This window comes from Vicugna pacos, chromosome 28, assembly GCF_048564905.1.
Source record: "Vicugna pacos chromosome 28, VicPac4, whole genome shotgun sequence".
NCBI lineage: Eukaryota > Metazoa > Chordata > Mammalia > Artiodactyla > Camelidae > Vicugna > Vicugna pacos.
In genome coordinates this window covers 1186974-1206232 of record NC_133014.1, presented here as the reverse complement: position 1 = coordinate 1206232, position 19259 = coordinate 1186974, and the positions used below count along the sequence as shown (strand labels likewise).

Below are 19259 nucleotides of genomic sequence, written 5' to 3'. Positions count from 1 at the left end.
ATCCACCATCCTCCCATGACGGGTGTTCAGCACGTAAATATTACAACTCAATTTATGTGATGTTAACAGCAAGAGCCTTAATGGTGTGTTTTATTGCAGCAAAGGGTGGAGGCAGAATTCTTCTCATAATATTCCTTTATTAAAGGAATTGTTCTTGTTACATTGCATCTTATGTCGAAACATATTTCGTTTTTGAAAGCAAAACAGTTAGCAGTTGTGTTACATCTTTTCTTTTGGTGGTTGTTGCCCTTTGGTTGTTGGCGTCTTTGAGAATGAGCACTGACATTACGTATTATGCCAAGTCATTCTTCAGGATCTGTGTTGTCTCTGTTTTCAGCGTGCAGTGCCCTGGAGCTCAGGGAGGTGGCCAGCAGACTGCGGGACTGGTTCAAGGCCCTTCACGAGAGTGGAGGTCAGAACGCGGACAGCAGGGCGTCCCTGCGGCTGGAGCGAAGCAGTAAGGTTCCCAAGTCTGGCGTGTCGTTGTGTCTCGCGTGGGGCTCTGTCTCCAATGAGTCACTTAGATCAAACACATACTTCAAACTTTATTCTTTACTTAGATGGTCAACAGAAATCAGAACATTGTTATTAGTTCCAAGCACACCCGTATCGTGTTTTGCAAAGAGATACAGCATTTGTGACAACTCTGGTTAGAAAAAGGAATATTCCATTAGAGACAGCATTTAACTCCTAGTTGAACTGGAAGAGTAGGAACATATTTCAGTGTATTGAGAGAAGTGGGGAAGAGGAGAACCACACGGAAACAAAGGTAGAAGCTCTGACGCCCTTAGAGTTTTGGAGGACGCGGCACCCACTCCCTCGATCAGCTGTTTCTAATTTGACTCAGCTGTCAGTAGGCAGTAGGATATTTTCAGTCTCGCACTGCAAACCGAATTCATAAAAGAAGAAAATAAGAGCCACGTGAGTCTTACATGATTCTTTCATCTGTGTAAACCAACAAAGTCATTTTTTTTTTAAATTTCTTAGAATTGGGAAATGTAAACTAAAATAGAACGCTTGCTATGAATAATTGTATACATTTTTCATTTTATATTTTTTCATTTATAAAAAATACGTATTACATGTTTAATGCATGTGAGAGACATGTATTGAAACATGAGCTTGGTTTGGGGGAGCTTTCAAAGACCGAAGCATTTGCACTAAGAGCAGGAAGAGGAGGCAGGGAGTGGGGGCAGCATCCTGGCTGCAGAGGCGGTCCCGAGGACCCCCCATCACCACGACCCCACCTGCAGGTCCTCGGACGTCTGTTTCTAACAGAGTCACCTAGCTAGGGGGCTTAGCGTCCACAGTCTATTTCCTAAACGCCCTGTTTGTCTTCTCATCAGGGAGTTTTCTGTAAGCCCTTATTTGTATTTCTGGGTCTTGACATCCTTAAAGAATACAGTAATTCTTGTTAAGTCAGTTTTTTCAGAGAGACATGATAACTGTGAACGTGTGATGGCTACGTCCACGTCCTTCTTCTTAGGAAGCCCCCAGAGAAACTGTGGTATCCCCCTGCCGTCAGTGTCCTCTCTGGCTTGTCTCCAGAATTATTGTTTAAATTTTTGACAGAAGTTAATTTTTTGATACCTTGAGAGTTAAGTAGGATGCCTGATCTTAGTTAAAGAAATAATAAAGTATATTTGCCCCTGTATTCATACCTGGGGTGGGGAAAGATTTGCTCCAGATCCTTCAGTATTGACTTTTTGATTCGTGTCCACGTCTGTCCCCCCAGTACTTGTACTTGAATATTTTTATTGCTTGCTTTCAGATCTCTGATGAACTTAGTTAAGACGGACAATCCCTCCTGTATTTGGAGGTGGATGAAAAGAGAGCTTGTGGGTGGGACACTCAGAACAGTGCCTGGTTAATTGTACACAATCACAAATGTTATTTCCCTTTCTAGCTTTTTCTTGCCAAAAATGAGACACTTAATATAGTGGGTTAATTGCAGGAAGCACTTTGAGAGTTGAATATCTTTGGAGGATGAATGAAAAGTGGGGCATAGGATTATTCATAGTGCATGAAGGGGTCAGGGGTTGATTTGACGAGTGTCTGGACTGCAGTTCTCACAGGTCTTTCTCTCTGGGACCGGGAAGGATGGGGGGTCCACTGGGACAGAAGGCGATGCCTGTTTGTGGCTGGTGTTCACGTTGAGATGTGCAGCTTCAGAGTCAAAGCCAGCGGGAATCTTGTCGATGTCAGGATTCAAAACGGGACACGCAGCAGATCCGGGGAGAGTGACCACATCTGTGTCCCTCTCCTGGGCTCTGTGATGGGGAGGAGCCTGGCGACACCAGGCAGGGGAACCAGAGTTGGGTATCTGCGTCCCTCCAGGGAGCTGCCGTGGCCAGCTGGCTGTGTAGTCCCCAGGCCCAGGGTTGTCATGTGTCCTGGAGGGGCTGACACAAGACCCTACTGCATGTGCGGCATGCTGGGAAACATGGAGAGTGAGAAACACCGTCCCTGCTCTTGGCCGAGTTTCGCTGAGTCCCTCTCCCAGCGTGGGGTCAGGGAGGCCCAGCTGTCACTTGCGTCTAGTAGTGGAGTCCATTGAAGAGGGTCCCAGACAGCTGTTACCTTACATAGAAGTCAGCCCTCCCGTGTGGACAGCCTAAGGCTATGTAAACTCATGGAAGAAAACACAGGCACAAACACACGTGACCTTCGGTCAGCAGGGATTTCTCGGATACGACGCATAAAAGGAAAAAGTGATGCCAAACTTCATCAAAACTACAAATGTTTCATTTTCAGAAGCTACTGCTTTTCCAATGAAAAGACAAGCCACAGAGTGGGAGGAAGTACTGGCAAGTGCACGTCTGGTAAAGGACTTGCATCAAGAGAATATAAATAACACTCAGATCTCAAAGTGGTGAGGCAACTCCCCCTCCACTGAAAGTGGGCAAGACGCCGTGCGCGTCACCAGAGAAGGTGACACGTTAGGAACACCTAGAGAGGAGCTGGATGCTGGTCATCACGGGGGAGACGCCGACCCCTGTCCACAAGGAGGTGCCTCCTGTATCCTTATTAGAAAGGCCACGGTGAACGGCAGGACCAGGTCTGGTGAAGATGGAGTAACTGACTGTCCCGTCCACTGGGGTGGGAACGCAAGACGGTGCAGCCACTTCGAAGGACAGCCGGGCAGTGTTTTATAAAAGGAAATAGGAACTTGTCGCAGGACACAGAAGTCTCATTTCATGATATTTCTCCTTGAGAAATTACAACGTGTTCACATTAAAACATATGTGTGGATGGGGTGGGAAGGGATAGACTGGGAGTTCAAAATTTAGATACTGACAGACACGTAGAATAGATAAGCAAGATTATACCGTACAGCACAGGGAAATATTTACAAGATCTTGTGGTAGCTCACAGTGAAAAAAATGTGACAATGAATATATGTATGTTCATGTATAACTGAAAAATTGTGCTGTACAAAGGAACTTGACACAACATTGTAAAATGTCTATGACTCAATTAAAAAATGTTTAAAAAAAATACGTGTGGATGTTCATTGAAAGTTTACTTATAAGTGCAACACTGGCCACAAGCCGAATGTCCATCCCTGGCGAGCGAATGAAGAAATGGTTGTTCGTCCATGTGATGAAATAAGATGCACTTTGGCAGAGGGACTAAGTCAGTCCTCAGATGAAGGTCTGCTCTGCACCTGACGTAACAGAGCCTGAAAGCTGCCCTCAAAGAGTCGTGCCGACTTGCAGGTTTTTAGCTTCATGCCAGAACAAAGAAAAACACGGGGAGGAATTCCACAAAACCCCCAAATCAGCGATTTAAAATCCACAATGTGCAGCATCTAGCCGATGTTTACCAAGCACGCTGTGAAGCATAAAGCAGTGGCCCGCAGTTTGGGGAGGTTTCTGGGTACCAGGAACCATACCCAGAGACAGCAGTGAGGACGGGCTTAGCACACAAGGACCTTAAACAGCTGCTGTAAGCGGTGTTACTGCGCACGGTGGGATAACGGTGAACAGACACCAGGTACGAGAGGAACAGAACAGCCCGTAGTACGTGTAGGGAAGCGGACAACGAATGAAGTGAAAAATGGATTCTATGGAAAAGAAAGTCCGCGTGCCTGAAGAGATGTGACAGAAACCACCCAAAACAGAGCACATGGAAAAAAAGACGGTGGGATAAATAGTAGAAGGGACAAAATCAAATCAAAGGAAGGTGGAAGATTTAAATACAGCCATATTGATGATATTAAGTGCATGTGGCTCTAATGCTTCAGAAAAAAGGCAGAGATTGTTAGACTTGGAAATAGTGTGAGAGTCAGTGCCACGCTGTCTCGAAGAAACCCATTTTAAGTGTAAGAGGCAACATAGTGTAAAGCAGAATAGAAATTCTAATCATAAGAAAGCTGGAGCGGCTGGTCTGCGTAAGGCAAGATCGACGTCAGAAATTGGATGAAAGCCAGATTCTTCACTGTGGCCACACCAGTCAGACCCCCGGTAGCCCCGGGTTCCTGCTCTGTTGGTCTTCACGGGCGTCCATGCTGGGTTTTTTCTGCGTTATATAGGGGGAATATGCGCTGGCACATCTGAGAACTCTCTAGTCACCACATAGTGTGTTGCTCCACAAGTTTAAAATAAGATAGGAGAAGTTTTTTCCAAATTTATTTTATTTTACACTTGTAGCATCAAGATAATCGTATTGAATAGTATACATTTGAGAGGATCAAAACAATGTTATATCTGGTCCTTTTCTGTAACATCATGCCAATGACCCTGGTAGCACAACTTTTTGTCTATCATTCAGATGACATAAACTCACTGTGTTTTTTATCTCCAGGGTAACATAGAGGTCATGCTTTAAAAGTCCACACATTGTCTAGACGTGGACGTTAAATCTACATATTAAATGACTTAATGACAGGCCAGTGACCTGAATCCAAATCAGCTTCCCTGGCATTCTCCATCTAAAACATCGCATTTCATCTAACTGATCACTTAACAGACATGTGCACTGTAAGTTCATTACTTTTTAACACAAAGGATAAACTTTTAGTTCTGTTGTGTCTAAAATTTACTAGGTACCTGTGCACATCACATTTTCAGAAAAATTCTTTTATGTTGGTATCTGGGTTGTAGAAAAGTTCTTCTCAAAGTAGAGCTGCAAACATGATGGGAAGTGAGGCCCCTTCTCTTTCACACCATCCTGAGAAAAACAGCGAGGAAGGACGTGCTGAAACTAACGGTGTTTTGTGAGTCGTCATGAAGCTGGGCGGAGGTCGGTTTAAGTCTCCCATTTTAAAGGCTGGTGGCGGTTCAAAGGAGGCTCAAGCGAAGGTGTGATCCGAGCAGCCCACAGGCGCCCTCACGAGGGGTCCCCGGCATCCACGCTGCTCCCACAGTCCCGAGTGGAATTTTCCTTCCGGAGCTAATGTCATCTGTGTCAGTGCTCCAGTCCTTCTTCTCCATCCTGAAAGGCACAGGGCACGTGTGCTGTATACCTCCACACTGACCTGGACAGGAGGTGCTCCGGTGGACCCTGGCCTTCTGCTCCAGCCCCGCATCCCTGGGTCTCATCCACCCGGCACCTCAGCAGAGAGCGAGCCTCCGGGCCCAGCTCCTCCCCAGAGCCGTCTGGGCTGCACTGCAGTGCCCGCTCCCACGTGGGCAGCACCAGGACCAGGCAGAGAGCAGACAGGCCAGCCTCCCCTGGGGCTCAGCCACCTCTCCTCACAGACACTGGCAGGCCTTCCGTGATGCCCTGGGAGCCTCAGGAAGCTGGCAGCGGGGCCCTCTGCTCTTCAGAAGGAGGTGAAGGGAGAGGGCAGGCCCTCTACACTGACTCCCAGTGCCCCCTCGTCTCCCCAGACCATTTGCTCATAAAGGCATTTAAGTTCCTTCAGTGCTTCATAAGATGAACTTGGGAAGGGAAGAGAAAGTCAAAGCCACACCAGAAACCTCAACCCAGAACTCGGGTTCTTTGAGTGGTTTTGCAGAGTTTAGTGCATTTATTTTTCCTGCAGGTGGCTTTCTTCATGTAATCCCTGAGCACTCGACAACTTCTGGTGGTCAGGGAAAGCTTCAGCCAGTTTTCCAGCCATGCTGTTTTGAAAGTAAGCTCAGAGAAGAGGGTCCTTGTCCGCATGTTCCAACCCTGCATTCCCAGAACCAAGGTCAGGTCCTGGGAAGTAAATAGAAGAGCCACTCACGTTTACTTTCTGTTTGGTTGAGTGGGAGAATTCTGTTTGTTGCTGCCGACAGTTTTACAAAGAAAAGCACAAACAGTGAGAAAGTCACTGGATGTCTCTCTGTGCTTTTATGAAAGCGTCACAGACACCGCCTGATCTCTGCACGTCCTTGCCCGGCACCGCAACGCACAGATAGGAAGCTCTGAGGATGTTACTGAGATAAACCCTGCAAAGGTGGCGAGATTGCAAACGTCTTCAGTCCTACATCTCCTACAGTAGATACCCATTTAATTTGCAATCCTAAGTATCCTAAAAATGCAAAATATCTTCTCTGCCATTATTCTTCATCTTGCAAACTTAAATTATAAAGGTAGTTTGTGCACAACTAGAAAATAAATGGAACTGCACCTGAGGGAGAATTCCGCTCATAAATGGTTCAACTGCTGTCTAGCTCCTGAAGCTTGTCTGTCTGATCCTCAGTTTCCAGACAACCGTCACACCCTCTCCAAGGACAGCCTCTCCTCCACACCAGTTAAATGAGTTATTGTTTTCCTGCCACTTGTGATGAGTGAACCGTAACAAATAAGACAAAAACCAGATGACAAAACACATGTGAAAACCAGCGTAACCTGACACGTGAGAGTCGAAGGTAAGTTCCTCGGTTACGCCTCACACGCTGCCGCTGCCGCTGCCGCTGCCGCTCTGCGGGACACTGACCCTGGCGGGGCCCGTGGCTGGCGAGGTGATCGCCCTCGGAGAGCGAGCGGCTGGGTACAGACCTGCCCCCCGCGCACCCCTGCGCCCACCGTGGCAGATTCGTGCTTAGAAGAGCCCTTGAGGGAAGACGGGAGCTGCGAAAGTTACACAGTGGTGGCTCTTTCTCCGGATGTTACTTGTGAGCTGTCAGGGTTGCTGTGGTTCTGCCAAGATACAGAGCACTGCTGAAGCTGAGATTTACAATATGTCAGTCATACTTCTGTTAAAAGGGCATGTCGCTGCTTTGACTAAAAAATGAATTTTATTTTTTTATGAATATTACTCAGTTAGAGGTATGTCACCTAGTGAACCATTCATCATGATAACCTGCTTATTCAGGAAAAGCTTGACCAATAAAAAGAAGAATAAAAAATCTATAATATAATGACAGTAGGACCTGCCACTGAGCAAATGACTAACTAGTCCTGAAGCTTTCTGTCCTGGTTGGTTAGTCCTCACAACTCTCCTGCCAGGTGTGTGTGACTCTGTCCCTTTACTCTGGAGCCAACTGGGAGCAGGTGCCTGGAGGGAACCCACGTGGCACCATGGTGTTTGCATGCTGATGGTGACATCCAGATTTAGCTCATCTTTTTTTTCTGTCTTTGCCTTTAGGATTTGATACCGGTATTTTGCCAATTTGTAAGGATTCACTTGGCTGGATGTTCAACAGACTGGACACCAACTACAACCTGCGCCTGGACCCGTCAGAGCTGGGCAGCATGTACCTGGACAAAAACGAGCCATGCGCGGAGGCTTTCTTCAACTCCTGTGACACGTACCGGGACCACTGCATCTCCAACAATGAGTGGTGTGCCTGCTTCCAGAGACAGCAAGGTACAGCCCCCACGTGCTCGGTCCTCCCAGTGACAGTAGTGCCTAACCCCACTCTTTTGGTAGCTATTCTTCTAACTAGAGTGGTTAACAAAAGAGCAGGTAAGCCTGAACAGCATAACTCAGCCAGGGATGCTACACACGCTGAAGGAGATAAAAAACCGTAATTAATGTGCTCTGTTAATGCACTTCCTTAGAGTCTCCATCATGAGCCACCAAGAAGGACATCGGGATAGGAGAACATAGATGCTAAAGGTAGTCATTTAAATTAACCTGTTGTCGGTCTTGCCCACGGTGTAAAAAGGGATTTTCATCTCTATGCTGTGGAGTTTAATGTTCTGTTTTGTGATCTTTTTAAATGACTTGAATGAACCATAGCTTTCACCATAAAGTTATTTTTACGTATTTGATTTTAAAATGATCTTTCAAACTTTTAAGATAACTTAGCTTTATAAAAATTCATTAGCAAAGACGGAGTCCCGATTCCCTGGAGAGGCAAGGCAGCGGCTGTCCTTGACAGCCCGTCTTCACTAGGAAACGAAATGTAACAGGACGCTGGAGCCTGCGTGTATAGTCGTCCGGAGGGTAATTAAAATCAAGTGTGTGAGGGAAGGGCCCCAAACACTGACATTATGGGGAGGTTTGGGGAACCTCCGAAAACAATGATACGTGTGACCCTGATGCTGATTTTGAAAGACAAATTGGGAATTAGTCTGACGTGACACGTCAGCTATCATCACTACATTTTAAAGCTCCTGGCAGCTGAGAGAATGAACAAGCTGCTTTGAACTGTGGATGGTTCTCAGGTTTTCAGGAAACCAGCACATTCTCTAGGGCATTTTTACTATCTCAATGCCTTTTCATGTATTAGTAATAGTTTAGTAATTAGAGACAACATGCTTATCTGTAAACTGGGTTTGTAGCGTAGATTATTTATAAACTACTTTAAACAAAGTGTAAAAAATTTGATTTGTTAGAGTATTCTAAATTGTACACACAGACACACACAGAGACACATGAACACAATCACTCACATACAGACACACACACACTTGCTGACTTACTATTACATGCTTTCAGGGTGACCGAATACCCCTAGAAAACTTCATCCTAGTTTTAATGACGAGTCTACACTTAAATCACTTAAAGAATAAAAAAGTAAATCCAGGTGAACTTGCCATAAAAAGGCATGTGGTCCTTTATTATGACACGTGTTTTCTAGTTTTTCTTTGGTTGTTATGATAGCATGTCCAAGTGTTTATACATGAGCATTTAAAACTATTCTGAATAACTCTGAATGTTTCTACTGCAGAAATCAATGTGTTTATCTTAAAACATTCATAGAATTTGCAGTAATATTTATAGAATTAATCAAAAGTCCCCAAAAGATTCTGCTTTATATACATTTCATGTATTTACTTCCAAAGTATTAAAATCCTTATAGTCACATAAAGATATTTTATGAGATCATTTAATATATGGTAGAAGTAATTTAGTTAATGGTACCCAAGCTGGTTAAAGGATTTATACAACTTCCCAAAACCTTAGGAGAGTTTGGCTAATTCTGTGTATTATTTTAATATGCTAGAAAACATTACAAAAAAAAAAAAACAAAACCAAAAAGCTCCTGACTTACAGAATTAGTTCATCAAGTAATTTCATGAAAAGGAATAAACATTAATTTTAAAACATTTTTCTTCAAATGTTTCACCTTATAAAGAATGTGTTTTTCCTATTTATTCAATACAAACAACAAATTCTTAAGTTTACTATAATTAGAGTAAAATGTATGTGTGTGTGTGTGTGTGTGTGTGTGTATGTGTGTGTGTGTGTGTGTGTGTGTAGAGAGAGAGAGAGAATAAGTGGGTGTTACTGATCCAGGTTGACTTAAAACTGCAATCAAGACCATAGTGGTATGGTTGTTGGAAAATACCAGAAAAATAAAAGTGTTTTTTGAAAAGTACCTTTCAAAAATATAAAATTAAGATTCATTTCAATAGTTTAATCAAAGATGTTGAGAATATAAAGTCTTAAGCCAGTGAAATACTTACAGTTTTTCAATGGAAAAAATGTTTTAACTTTAATTAAACTACATATTTGTTTCCATGACTAACATTCTGAAATCCTGAGAGTTAAGTGGTACAAAATGGCTATGATTTTGGCTTGTGTAATTCTTCTTTCTAACTAATCATGAAACAGGCGTAGGAGAAATATTACTTGGGGATTTTTGTTACCTTGGGTGTTAGTAACTGACTTTCGTAAAGTGTATTCTACGCCCCCACTCAAAACAGTAAATCCATTTATTTCATTTAAAGTCTTGTTGTGTAAGATCCAGGAAGAGAAAGAAAATTAACATTTACTCAGGCCCAGCTAGTTTTTGAGATATGTAAAATCATTTATTACCCACATAGCCTGTGAAAGTTTAATTACCCCATCTCACGGCTGTGGACTGGCGCGCACTGGCCCCAAACACCTTCACGTGGTGGGAGGAGTACAGGGACTGGGATTTGAAAGTTCTGCCTCCAGCAGCTTTACCGCTATATGCAGACTTTGCAAGGTCAGACATAAAATGCGGAGAGACGTCCCTGTGCAGCCTGTTGGCAAGTCCCGTTCAGTACAGGTCACCCCAGCAAGTCTCACTTCAGCCAACGGTATGCCGACAGGTGGGAGCAGTGCATCCTCAGAGTGGGTCACGCATTTGGCCACAGGGACAGGGACCAACTGCACCACTGCTACGAAAGACATTTTCCTGTTTAAGGCAAGATGTTAAGCACAGGGAGTGTTGTTCATCCTGTTAGAGGCTGTGCGGGCCATAAAGTGTGAGGACAGGGAACAGGGGAGCAGCCCCTGAGAGGGGCTCCCCTACCCTGCAGAGGATGCGCTGCCCACTTGGTCATCCCCAGGCCTCTGCAGCGTCCGCCCCCTTTTCAGCTGTGACTCCAGTTGTCTGCGTTTGACAATGGAAATGCACCTCCCTAAAAGTGACTAGCTGTGAGTGTGGGAAGGACACATGTGTATATTCCTATTGTGCACATGTAGGTATTTCCTTACTTATTTTCCCAGTGACATTCAGCTCAGAATTGTGTGGGAAAATAAGAATGCATTGTTATCATTGTATGGAAAACTATCAATTCGTGATATGACATTCAGGTAATGTGTGAATGGTTCCAGTATAAGGATTTGAGTTTTTAAATTCAGAATGCAAAACAATGAAGAGTGTTATTTTTGAAAACAGCTTTTTTTTTAATTAACTAGTAGAAGATTTTAATTCTTTTTTTCTTGTTTTTTAAAACAAGCATTGGGATTCATTACTTGTAAATTCAGTGACTGAATTAAAGCCTATATTCGATAACTCATGATTTTCATACACCTTTAAGCAGATAAAGTCAGAATTTCCCATAAAGTAAAAACATCGGAAGATGATGGGAAATAAATCTTGTGTGTAAGTCTGTGCTGATGCCCTACACCGAGCGTTCACATCTCACCGTGTCCAGACCTTCATGCTCTTGGCCACCTCCTTGCCCTTCCATCTGCATCAGTTCTTTGCAAGTGCGTTTCACGACCCATGAAATCTCAGTCAGGCCCTCCGCGTACTTCTGAGTGGAAGGCCAGAAGCAGAGGGGAGGAAAGGTATTCCACACTCCCGTGCTGTATGTGGAACAGCCTGATCTACCATGACTTCTCTGGAAGCATTGCACGCCCCTCACACAGAGCTGGTGGGGCTGTCCTGAGGTTATTCAGTGAGGTTGCTAATCAAGAGTCAGGTTTTTCAAACAAATTACTTTTTCTTCACACGTTAGGATCCTCTAGAAAAAGCACTGTTGGCCTTACGTATTAAACTGTAAAATACATTTCAAGTTCTTTGTCTTATTTCCTCATTCCACTTTGTTGCTTCCATGAAAATTTAGTAACTGACTATTGCGAGCTTTATACTAAAGAATTTTTAATTATTTGAATTAATTATATCTTGCTTTTCCTTAAAAAGTTGTAGTGTAGCAAAATAAATATTGTTTTGCTCTTTCAATGGTTTGTGATAGTTTTATATAGCAAGTATTAATATCAAGTTTTTAGAATATGAGTGTAAAGCTCATTAAACTATTTTCATATAAAGTATGTATTATATGGAAGAATGTGTCTAATTATATATAATAAGACAAGCCAAGCTACATTGTTTCTGTTTAGAATTTTACGCTTCTGAAAATATTCTCCAGTAGGTTTGAAAGAGTTTGGAAAAGTAGACAAATACTTATTTCCAAATTGGTTTAAAGTCTTGTTTATTTTTTAAAAGATGACTTCTCAGAAGTTACTGTATATTACGTCCTGTTTCCCAATTGCATGTATTGTTGAAGCATCTGGGCGCAGCTAAGACCGAAGCCTGTCCACATTACTCAGTGTCAGAACTTATAACAGCACCTCTGAAATTCCTCGGAAACATTAACTGTTTCCTGGATCATATTTGAGTGCAGTGCTGTTTCTCCCGATCATAGAAACTCTTCTATGTGAGGAAAACGTAACCAGGGAGCTGTTTAGGCAGAAGCCCCTCAGCTGTGTTTACCTTAATGAGCTGATTGACCAGTGAAATGAAAGGAACCATTTTCCATCCTGTAAGTGAATTTTATGATTGTACATACATGTATCTACTTGCAGAATACTTAATATGTAATATATCTTCTAAAGCCATGTGACTCTAGTTTTGGTAATGTGGAACCCACACCGTCTTTGTTTAACTGTAACCCTTAAGGTCATGTTTAATGCTGTTGCAGACCCACCTTGCCAAACGGAGCTCAGCGGTCTTCAGAAGCGGCTCGGGGTGAAGAAGTTTCTGGGTGAGTAGCAGGTCACTCTCTGACTCCTTCACTGCTCACGTCAGTAACCCAGGGAGACAGCAATGGGAAATCAGTGTTCATCCCACAAAAGTAGACCACACTGAATTTCAGCAATAAAGCTTACGAAGTTTTGGAAAGCCGTTAAACTTAGTTCTATTATCTGACCTGTTGAAAGATGCTAGGTGTGTTTCACTACCCTAATGCAATGCTCATTTTGAAAGTTATTAAGTAAAAAAGAGATTTAAACAATGCTAAAGTTAAAGCATCAGCAGAAACTTCAATTCTAATTCTGTTGGTAACAATTCAAGAGTTGATGGCATGTGTGTATTCAGAGACGAGGGAGAGAGAGAGGCAGGGTGACACGTGGCCTGAGTACCTCAAGGAGAGGTGAACAGGCCTTTTAGAGTGTTTCATCAGTGCTTTTTACAGCTCACTTTTAGTAAGTTAATGTATGTAGAAGATGATGGATGAATATAAATTCCAAATTTTATCCAAAGCCTTGCAATACTTGAATGCTTGGCTGTCAACAGATTGTGAAACTATTATGTATGGTTATTTGCTTTATTCCTGTAAACATACAATTGTTAAATAACCTCTTTTGGGAATAATTTTAGATTCAAAAATTTACAAATGTAAATTTCATACATCCTTCACCCAGCCTCCCCTGAAGCCACCTTACTTCCCAAGAATGATGGCTGGATGTTTGTCAAGTCTAAGAAATTAACATCAATACAGTCCTCTTAGTTAAGCCTCAGACTTTGTCTGGATTTCACCAGTTTGTCCACAGTTGTCCTTTTTTCTGTTTTAGGATCCAACATAAAACACCACATACAGTTTTGCTCTTACTGTTTTCATGTATGCTCCTGGGTATTTAGTGACATGTAACTTTATGTTTTTGGATCTGATTAATCAATTTGTATTATATTATGATTTGCTGTTTTTGTAATTAGCATATTGTATGTTTACATGAAAAGATTTTACATATTACTTGAAAATTCAAAGTTCAAAATAAATAGGCTAATACTTTGTAATGCAGCGTTTTCAGATGTGAATCGTCATCATTAGATCAAAGCTACAAAGTATCATGTTTCTTTTACCTCTTTTGTAAGATGCCCTACAGTCCTGCTCACAGGTGTAAAGGTTATGTTGGTACCTGGCTTTGTTTGTGTCTACAGATGGAAGTTCAGCACGTCCAGTGGGAAAAGCCACTGACCTTCAACGGTGAAATGTTTTAGACTTGATCAATGTCTATTAGTGACAAATCTATTAACATCCAGGCTTTGATAATTCAGTGTTACCAAAGAATGAAAATACTTAGCGCCCAGCTGGGAGGAGTCACCTTTGTTCACAAAAATGTTCATAGAAGTGGAAGTCACCGCTGCAGAGCAGTGCCCCTCCCCCGCGGCCTCGGCGCTGTGAGAGGCGGGCGCTGCCTGCCCTCCAGCCCCAGGCTGTCTCGGTCGCGGCCGAGCTCCAGCCTCGTTCTGACGACGCTCTTCCACTTTCAAGGTGCGCAGGCACCGGAGATGAGTTAAATGGTCACACTGACTCTCGCTCTTAACATTTTTATGGCAAATATGGCAAATCATGGTGGTTTTTAAGAGGTAGAGATAATAGTGCTAAAAATTTCCCAGTTTTTGCTGGCCTTAAATCCACAGAAGGTGTTCTCATGTTTTCTGTGTTGGCGATGTTCTGTGTCCCTCATGGAAAGACCAGGAGTTCAGATATTTCAAATGAATCAGTTTTAAATTAAATTGGTTACTCATATATCAGAATTTTTAAGCTTTTCAAAAGGATCAAATAATGAGCCCATATTGTTGCAAGACCAGATGAGAGTTTCACATTTTATCCATTTCTTAGTCATTGGTTTTCTTTTTTTTTCACCAAATAACTACAGTGTGTCTGATTGTTGAGAGAAAAATTGGTCAGGAAAGACAGGAAAATCTTCTAATCTCCAGAAGCTTCTTACATTGTAGTGTTGGACTGTTACTGAAGACCGGGAATTCACTTCTCAATTGTTTGCCGGATATGATCACTAGCAGTGTGCCGGGACTATGTTAGATCCTATAGGTGTGAAAACAGATGTCTCTCTTCCCCACTAGACTGAGTTTAAGGGTTGCTCATGTAACAGTGAAAATCAAGAGCATCCAAAGTGCCCAGAGGATATCACAGGATAGTGGTGAAGCTGTGCAGTAAGACACACACACACACACACACACACACACACACACACACATGATGGAAGAAATATATCAGAAACCCTCCTGCTTAACAGGAAGGGGTCACATTTAAGTCAGGTTTTCAGTTGCAAGAGGGAGGGAAGGGGAGAGGGTTCCGGATGAGGAAGAGATTCCTGTGGAGATGAAGTCTTCTGGGTCTGGAGGAAGCAGCAGCTTGACGTGGGGAGAGCTGGGGGTGTAGGAATGACAGTCTGGGGAGCGAAGGTCGCAGGTGGCCATGCACCTGGTCTGGGGGACTGGGGGTTACGGCATCCGTCAGATTCCAGTTCTGGGTGTCCTGCCCCTGAAAACGGCACCTTTGCAGAGTGAGGAGAGGAAAGACAGGAGATTTCTCAGCTAATGACACTCACAGTGGCAGTTCCTCACGACGAGGGCGGGGCCCTAGCTGCTCTGTCCTCCGGGCACCACCGGCTCCCCGCCCAGGGCCGGGCCCACGCGTGCCTGGCTGAGTGACCCGAGGAGGGGCACCAGTCACTCATCACGGTGTGTCTTGCAGGGCAGTACATCCCCCAGTGTGACGAGGACGGTTACTACAAGCCCAGGCAGTGCCGCGGCGGCGCTGGGCCGTGCTTGTGTGTGGACAGATACGGAAACGAGGTGGCGGGCGCAGACTGTGGTAAGAAGGGGGTCCTCCCTCAACACGCTCTCCACACTCACTAGAACTCTGTGCAGACATGGGACATCGGGGGGCGGGTGACAAAGACTGGCTCCTAGCACACTAAAACCTCATATGAATAAGAAATAGGACCGCATAATTTAGATGGTTTAAGAAGAGCTACAAGGTGGGCCCCTTTGCTATTTTAGATACAGAAAATACGTCCAATGCCTCACCTGTTCTTCTGGGTGGGGAGGGCAGACTGCTCCGGGCCACCCGTGTCCCCACCCAGCACCTCCTGTCTGTGTGCCCTGGAGATGTTCACTAAGGGGGCAGAGGCTCACCCATGAAAGAAAAACGAACCTTTTTAAAGTAAAGGTCCATAAATTGTAGGTTTGTGGCCATCTTTCCTTATGTTTGGGGGAGAAAATACACTTTTAATTGCTTGAAGGGTAATTATAATTAATATTTTAATTGTTTTTCTATGCATGCATTTTACACATATACCTAAAAAGTAGTATTACAATTAAGTTGAGCATCATATATATACATTTTAAAGTTTTAAGTGTGACATTACTTTTGTCTCATAAAATATTTTTTCAGAATGCAAGTTTTAAATTAGTATTTTTGTTTGTACTGTGGAAAATTTTCTTTACAATAGCCACTTAGCCTGTATAGACACAAAATACAAGCACACACACACACACACACACACGGAATCAATGGATTGTGTTTCCATTAATTCAAATGACCAAAAATGAAAACAAAGTTCTTGACCAGTGTTGTGTTTTAGAAAATGTTTTCCTCCTTTATGGGATTTTGAAACTGACACACTGTGGTTCTTTAGAAATAGGTAAGTGGTAAACAGCATACAAGCAATTGCATTCAATGATGAAATGCCATGCTTTGCGTTTATTTATTCCATAACACTTTTAATAGCTTGGCTTTGGTTTTCTGATCAGTGTTTTCAGGTTTAAGTAGGATTAAGTCTAGTCAGTAGCTAACAGAATTGTAACATGTGTCTGTAATACATAGTTTAAATGGGTTGCATTATTAAGTACTTCAGTCATCAGTGATGCCAGTGATGGATAAAGAATTTCAATTTATCTTATAAGTAAAAATTATATGGAGATGAATTCAGTAAGTGTCGGAAATTGTTTGGGTAATATGACTTCTGAGTTTTCTCAGCTTGTTGAAATTATTAAGAAAATACAAGAAGTTGCAGAGTAGAAAAAGTTTTCTTCACGTGAGGTGTGGATCTCCATGCGTTGTATTGTGAAATCAATCAGTTATTAATCGCAATGGATTCCATTGATAGCATTTGTTATAATTAGCTTCCACAGAATTTCAGGACTAAAATATTAGGAAGTTTAGAAAATAAACACACTGTCTTGAGGAGGTGGAAAATGAATACATCCTGAGGTGTGTGTGCATTACTGCCTCCGTGAATAGGAGCTGATACTTTCCTAAATATTTTTAAAGCATTGACTGGCTGTGTTAGCTTTTTATTGTTCTGGTAACAAGATCCCACACAAGTACGTCATCTTGTGGTTCCAAACATCAGACGTGCAGCCCGGCTTCCTGGAGCTCAGGGCGGGGCGTCCTCAGAGCTCCTTCGGAGGCGTTGGAGGAGAGAGTTTCCCAGCCTGGTCCTCTGCTGATGGACTGTTTCCCTGACTTCAGAGCTAGCCGCCTGCACCTGAATCTTGCTTGTAACCACACCTCCCTCTTACTTTGATATGGGCCTTCTCAGAACTGGGCTGAGATCGTATCACTGGACTAGAACTCTTGTCTGTCAGACCTCAGTAATAATTCTGCTTTTTACCACATAAATTTTAATAAATGATGACAAATGGATCTTACCTTATTTTTGTTAAGAAAGCTAAAGAGCAAATTAGAATTTTATGAAGCGCCTCAGTTTTCATAACAATTTTCAGTCCATCAGAAATTATCCCACCACTCAGTCAAATAACACCACTGTTTACCGCTTTCCTAAGCTGTTGACTTTGAGACCTCGGGAGATTTTGCAAGTGGAGACTTCAGAGAGTGGGCCGGTGACATGGGCGAGGATGGTGTGACACGCGGTGAGGATGAGATTGGAGACGATGAGGAGGAGGAGGGAGACGATGACGATGGCGGGGACCAGGATGGCTACGTGTGACCGGCGAGGATGGAGCACATTTCCGTCATTTACACGGTGATGCCTACAGAGAACTACCTTCTTGCCCAAAAGCAAAATGAGTCTAAAACTCACTTATGTTTTGTATAATTATTTCAGATACCACAACTAAAATCCTAGAGCTTTATGTTTAAATACAAGTCATTTACTTTGAGTTGTATCTGTCCTGGAGAAAAAGGACACGTACGGGGTCTCTCCTGACAGAAGAGGGAAGAGCTCGTGGTCTCGACAAACGTCAATGAAAGCAAACTGTAAGTTGGTCACAGACGGAGAGGCCAGCGCTGGAGGTCGTATGGGACACTCTTCGGAGAGGAGTTCTCAGTTGAATCTGCAGTAACTTATTAGTGACCTGGGCCCCCGGGATCTTATAAAAATATGCATGACCTTAATTGCAGTTCCCAAGGCGCCTCTTTCCCAAAGCTGGAGCGACTGACTCAGAGGTGAGTGAGGTGAGAAAGACAAAGTCCATCCCCGAGTCCTCCGTCAAGCTTGTCATCCCAGTGATGCTTTTAATTATGCACTTATTCTGGATGTGATAAGACATCTCAAAAATGGCAAGTATGGAATACCATGGATTCTGAAAGTTAAACACTTAGTTATCCTTTCTAAATTTTGTTTTAATATGGACAGCAGGCTCATGTAAATTTTTTTTTAAATTTTTAACCAGCATGGTTTCTTTACCTTTCTAGTTTTCTTGATCTTTCTGACCAGCAACATAGGGTGCAGACTTTAAAGCAGAAAGACAAAGATAAGGATTCTTTTAAACTGTATTTTCACAAAAAAGTTTGTCATTTGCCCCAGTACCAAATTTTAAAATACTAATTCTTATTTTTCCTATCTTAGATAAAAATTTGCATTTAATCTAAAAATTGTCCCATTTTGTTACTGGTATTGAAACTTGGCGTGTGTATGGTGCCTTGCAAAGTAGAGACAGAGTGGTTTCAGCATGCATACTGGCACAGGACAGTAGTCCACAGACAAGCACACCTAATTAACCAGTTGATACCAGTGATGTCACTGCTGCTGGAATGAAGAAAATGGAGTGTGTTTCTTTCTTTTTTCCTCTTGTTACATACTTGCCATGTGGGCTTGTGTATGATTTTTGTGTGGAGTAGCATCTGAGATTTAACTGCAACAAAATTACTTTAATTGTTGTATTTAAGTTAGCATGTTAGTTAATTGTGTAGACCTTTTGGCACATCCTCACTTTAAGTTTGCCAGACCTATGGTTTTGTGCTCATAATAAAAATGGAAAAACCTGTTGGATGTTACACACTGGTATCACCATTTAAAGTGGGTCAGCTGGTTTCCCAGTATATGATCCACTGAAATACAGTTGGTGGATTCTTTCCACGTGATTTATAGACACTAAAAAAATTTAATGTTGACTTTATGTAATATTTAAGGTACAATGCATTTTCTTTATTACTGTTTATGTATAGTTTACAAAATAAAGAATCTTGTAACCAAATTAAACTGTGTCTTAATGATTTTCTGGGGCATAGGTAGTAGCATGAAAGATTCTTAATCTGTTTCTTGATTTTAAAAATGGATACATCACAAACTAGCTAGAAAAGTTTTTTGAAAAAATTTTGAGTTTCAAAGTCAGAGCTCTTGGCATCTTGGATATTGTTTTATTATACATGTTTTAAAAGATTTTTGTTTGCTAGATTGTTCT

At 42.6% G+C, this 19259-nt stretch overlaps 1 protein-coding gene across 1 annotated transcript; it reads left to right on the top strand.

Annotated features, from left to right (window-relative positions):
* The first annotated feature begins 294 nt into the window (after window positions 1-294).
* On the top strand, window positions 295-19046 carry LOC140690058 (testican-3-like). The gene is made up of 5 exons (XM_072951578.1): window positions 295-457; window positions 7523-7744; window positions 12505-12567; window positions 15304-15423; window positions 17400-19046. Exons 1-5 carry the CDS (start codon window positions 295-297, stop codon window positions 17561-17563), a joined length of 732 nt encoding a protein of 243 aa, XP_072807679.1. The 3' UTR covers window positions 17564-19046.
* Window positions 19047-19259: the final 213 nt, after the last annotated feature.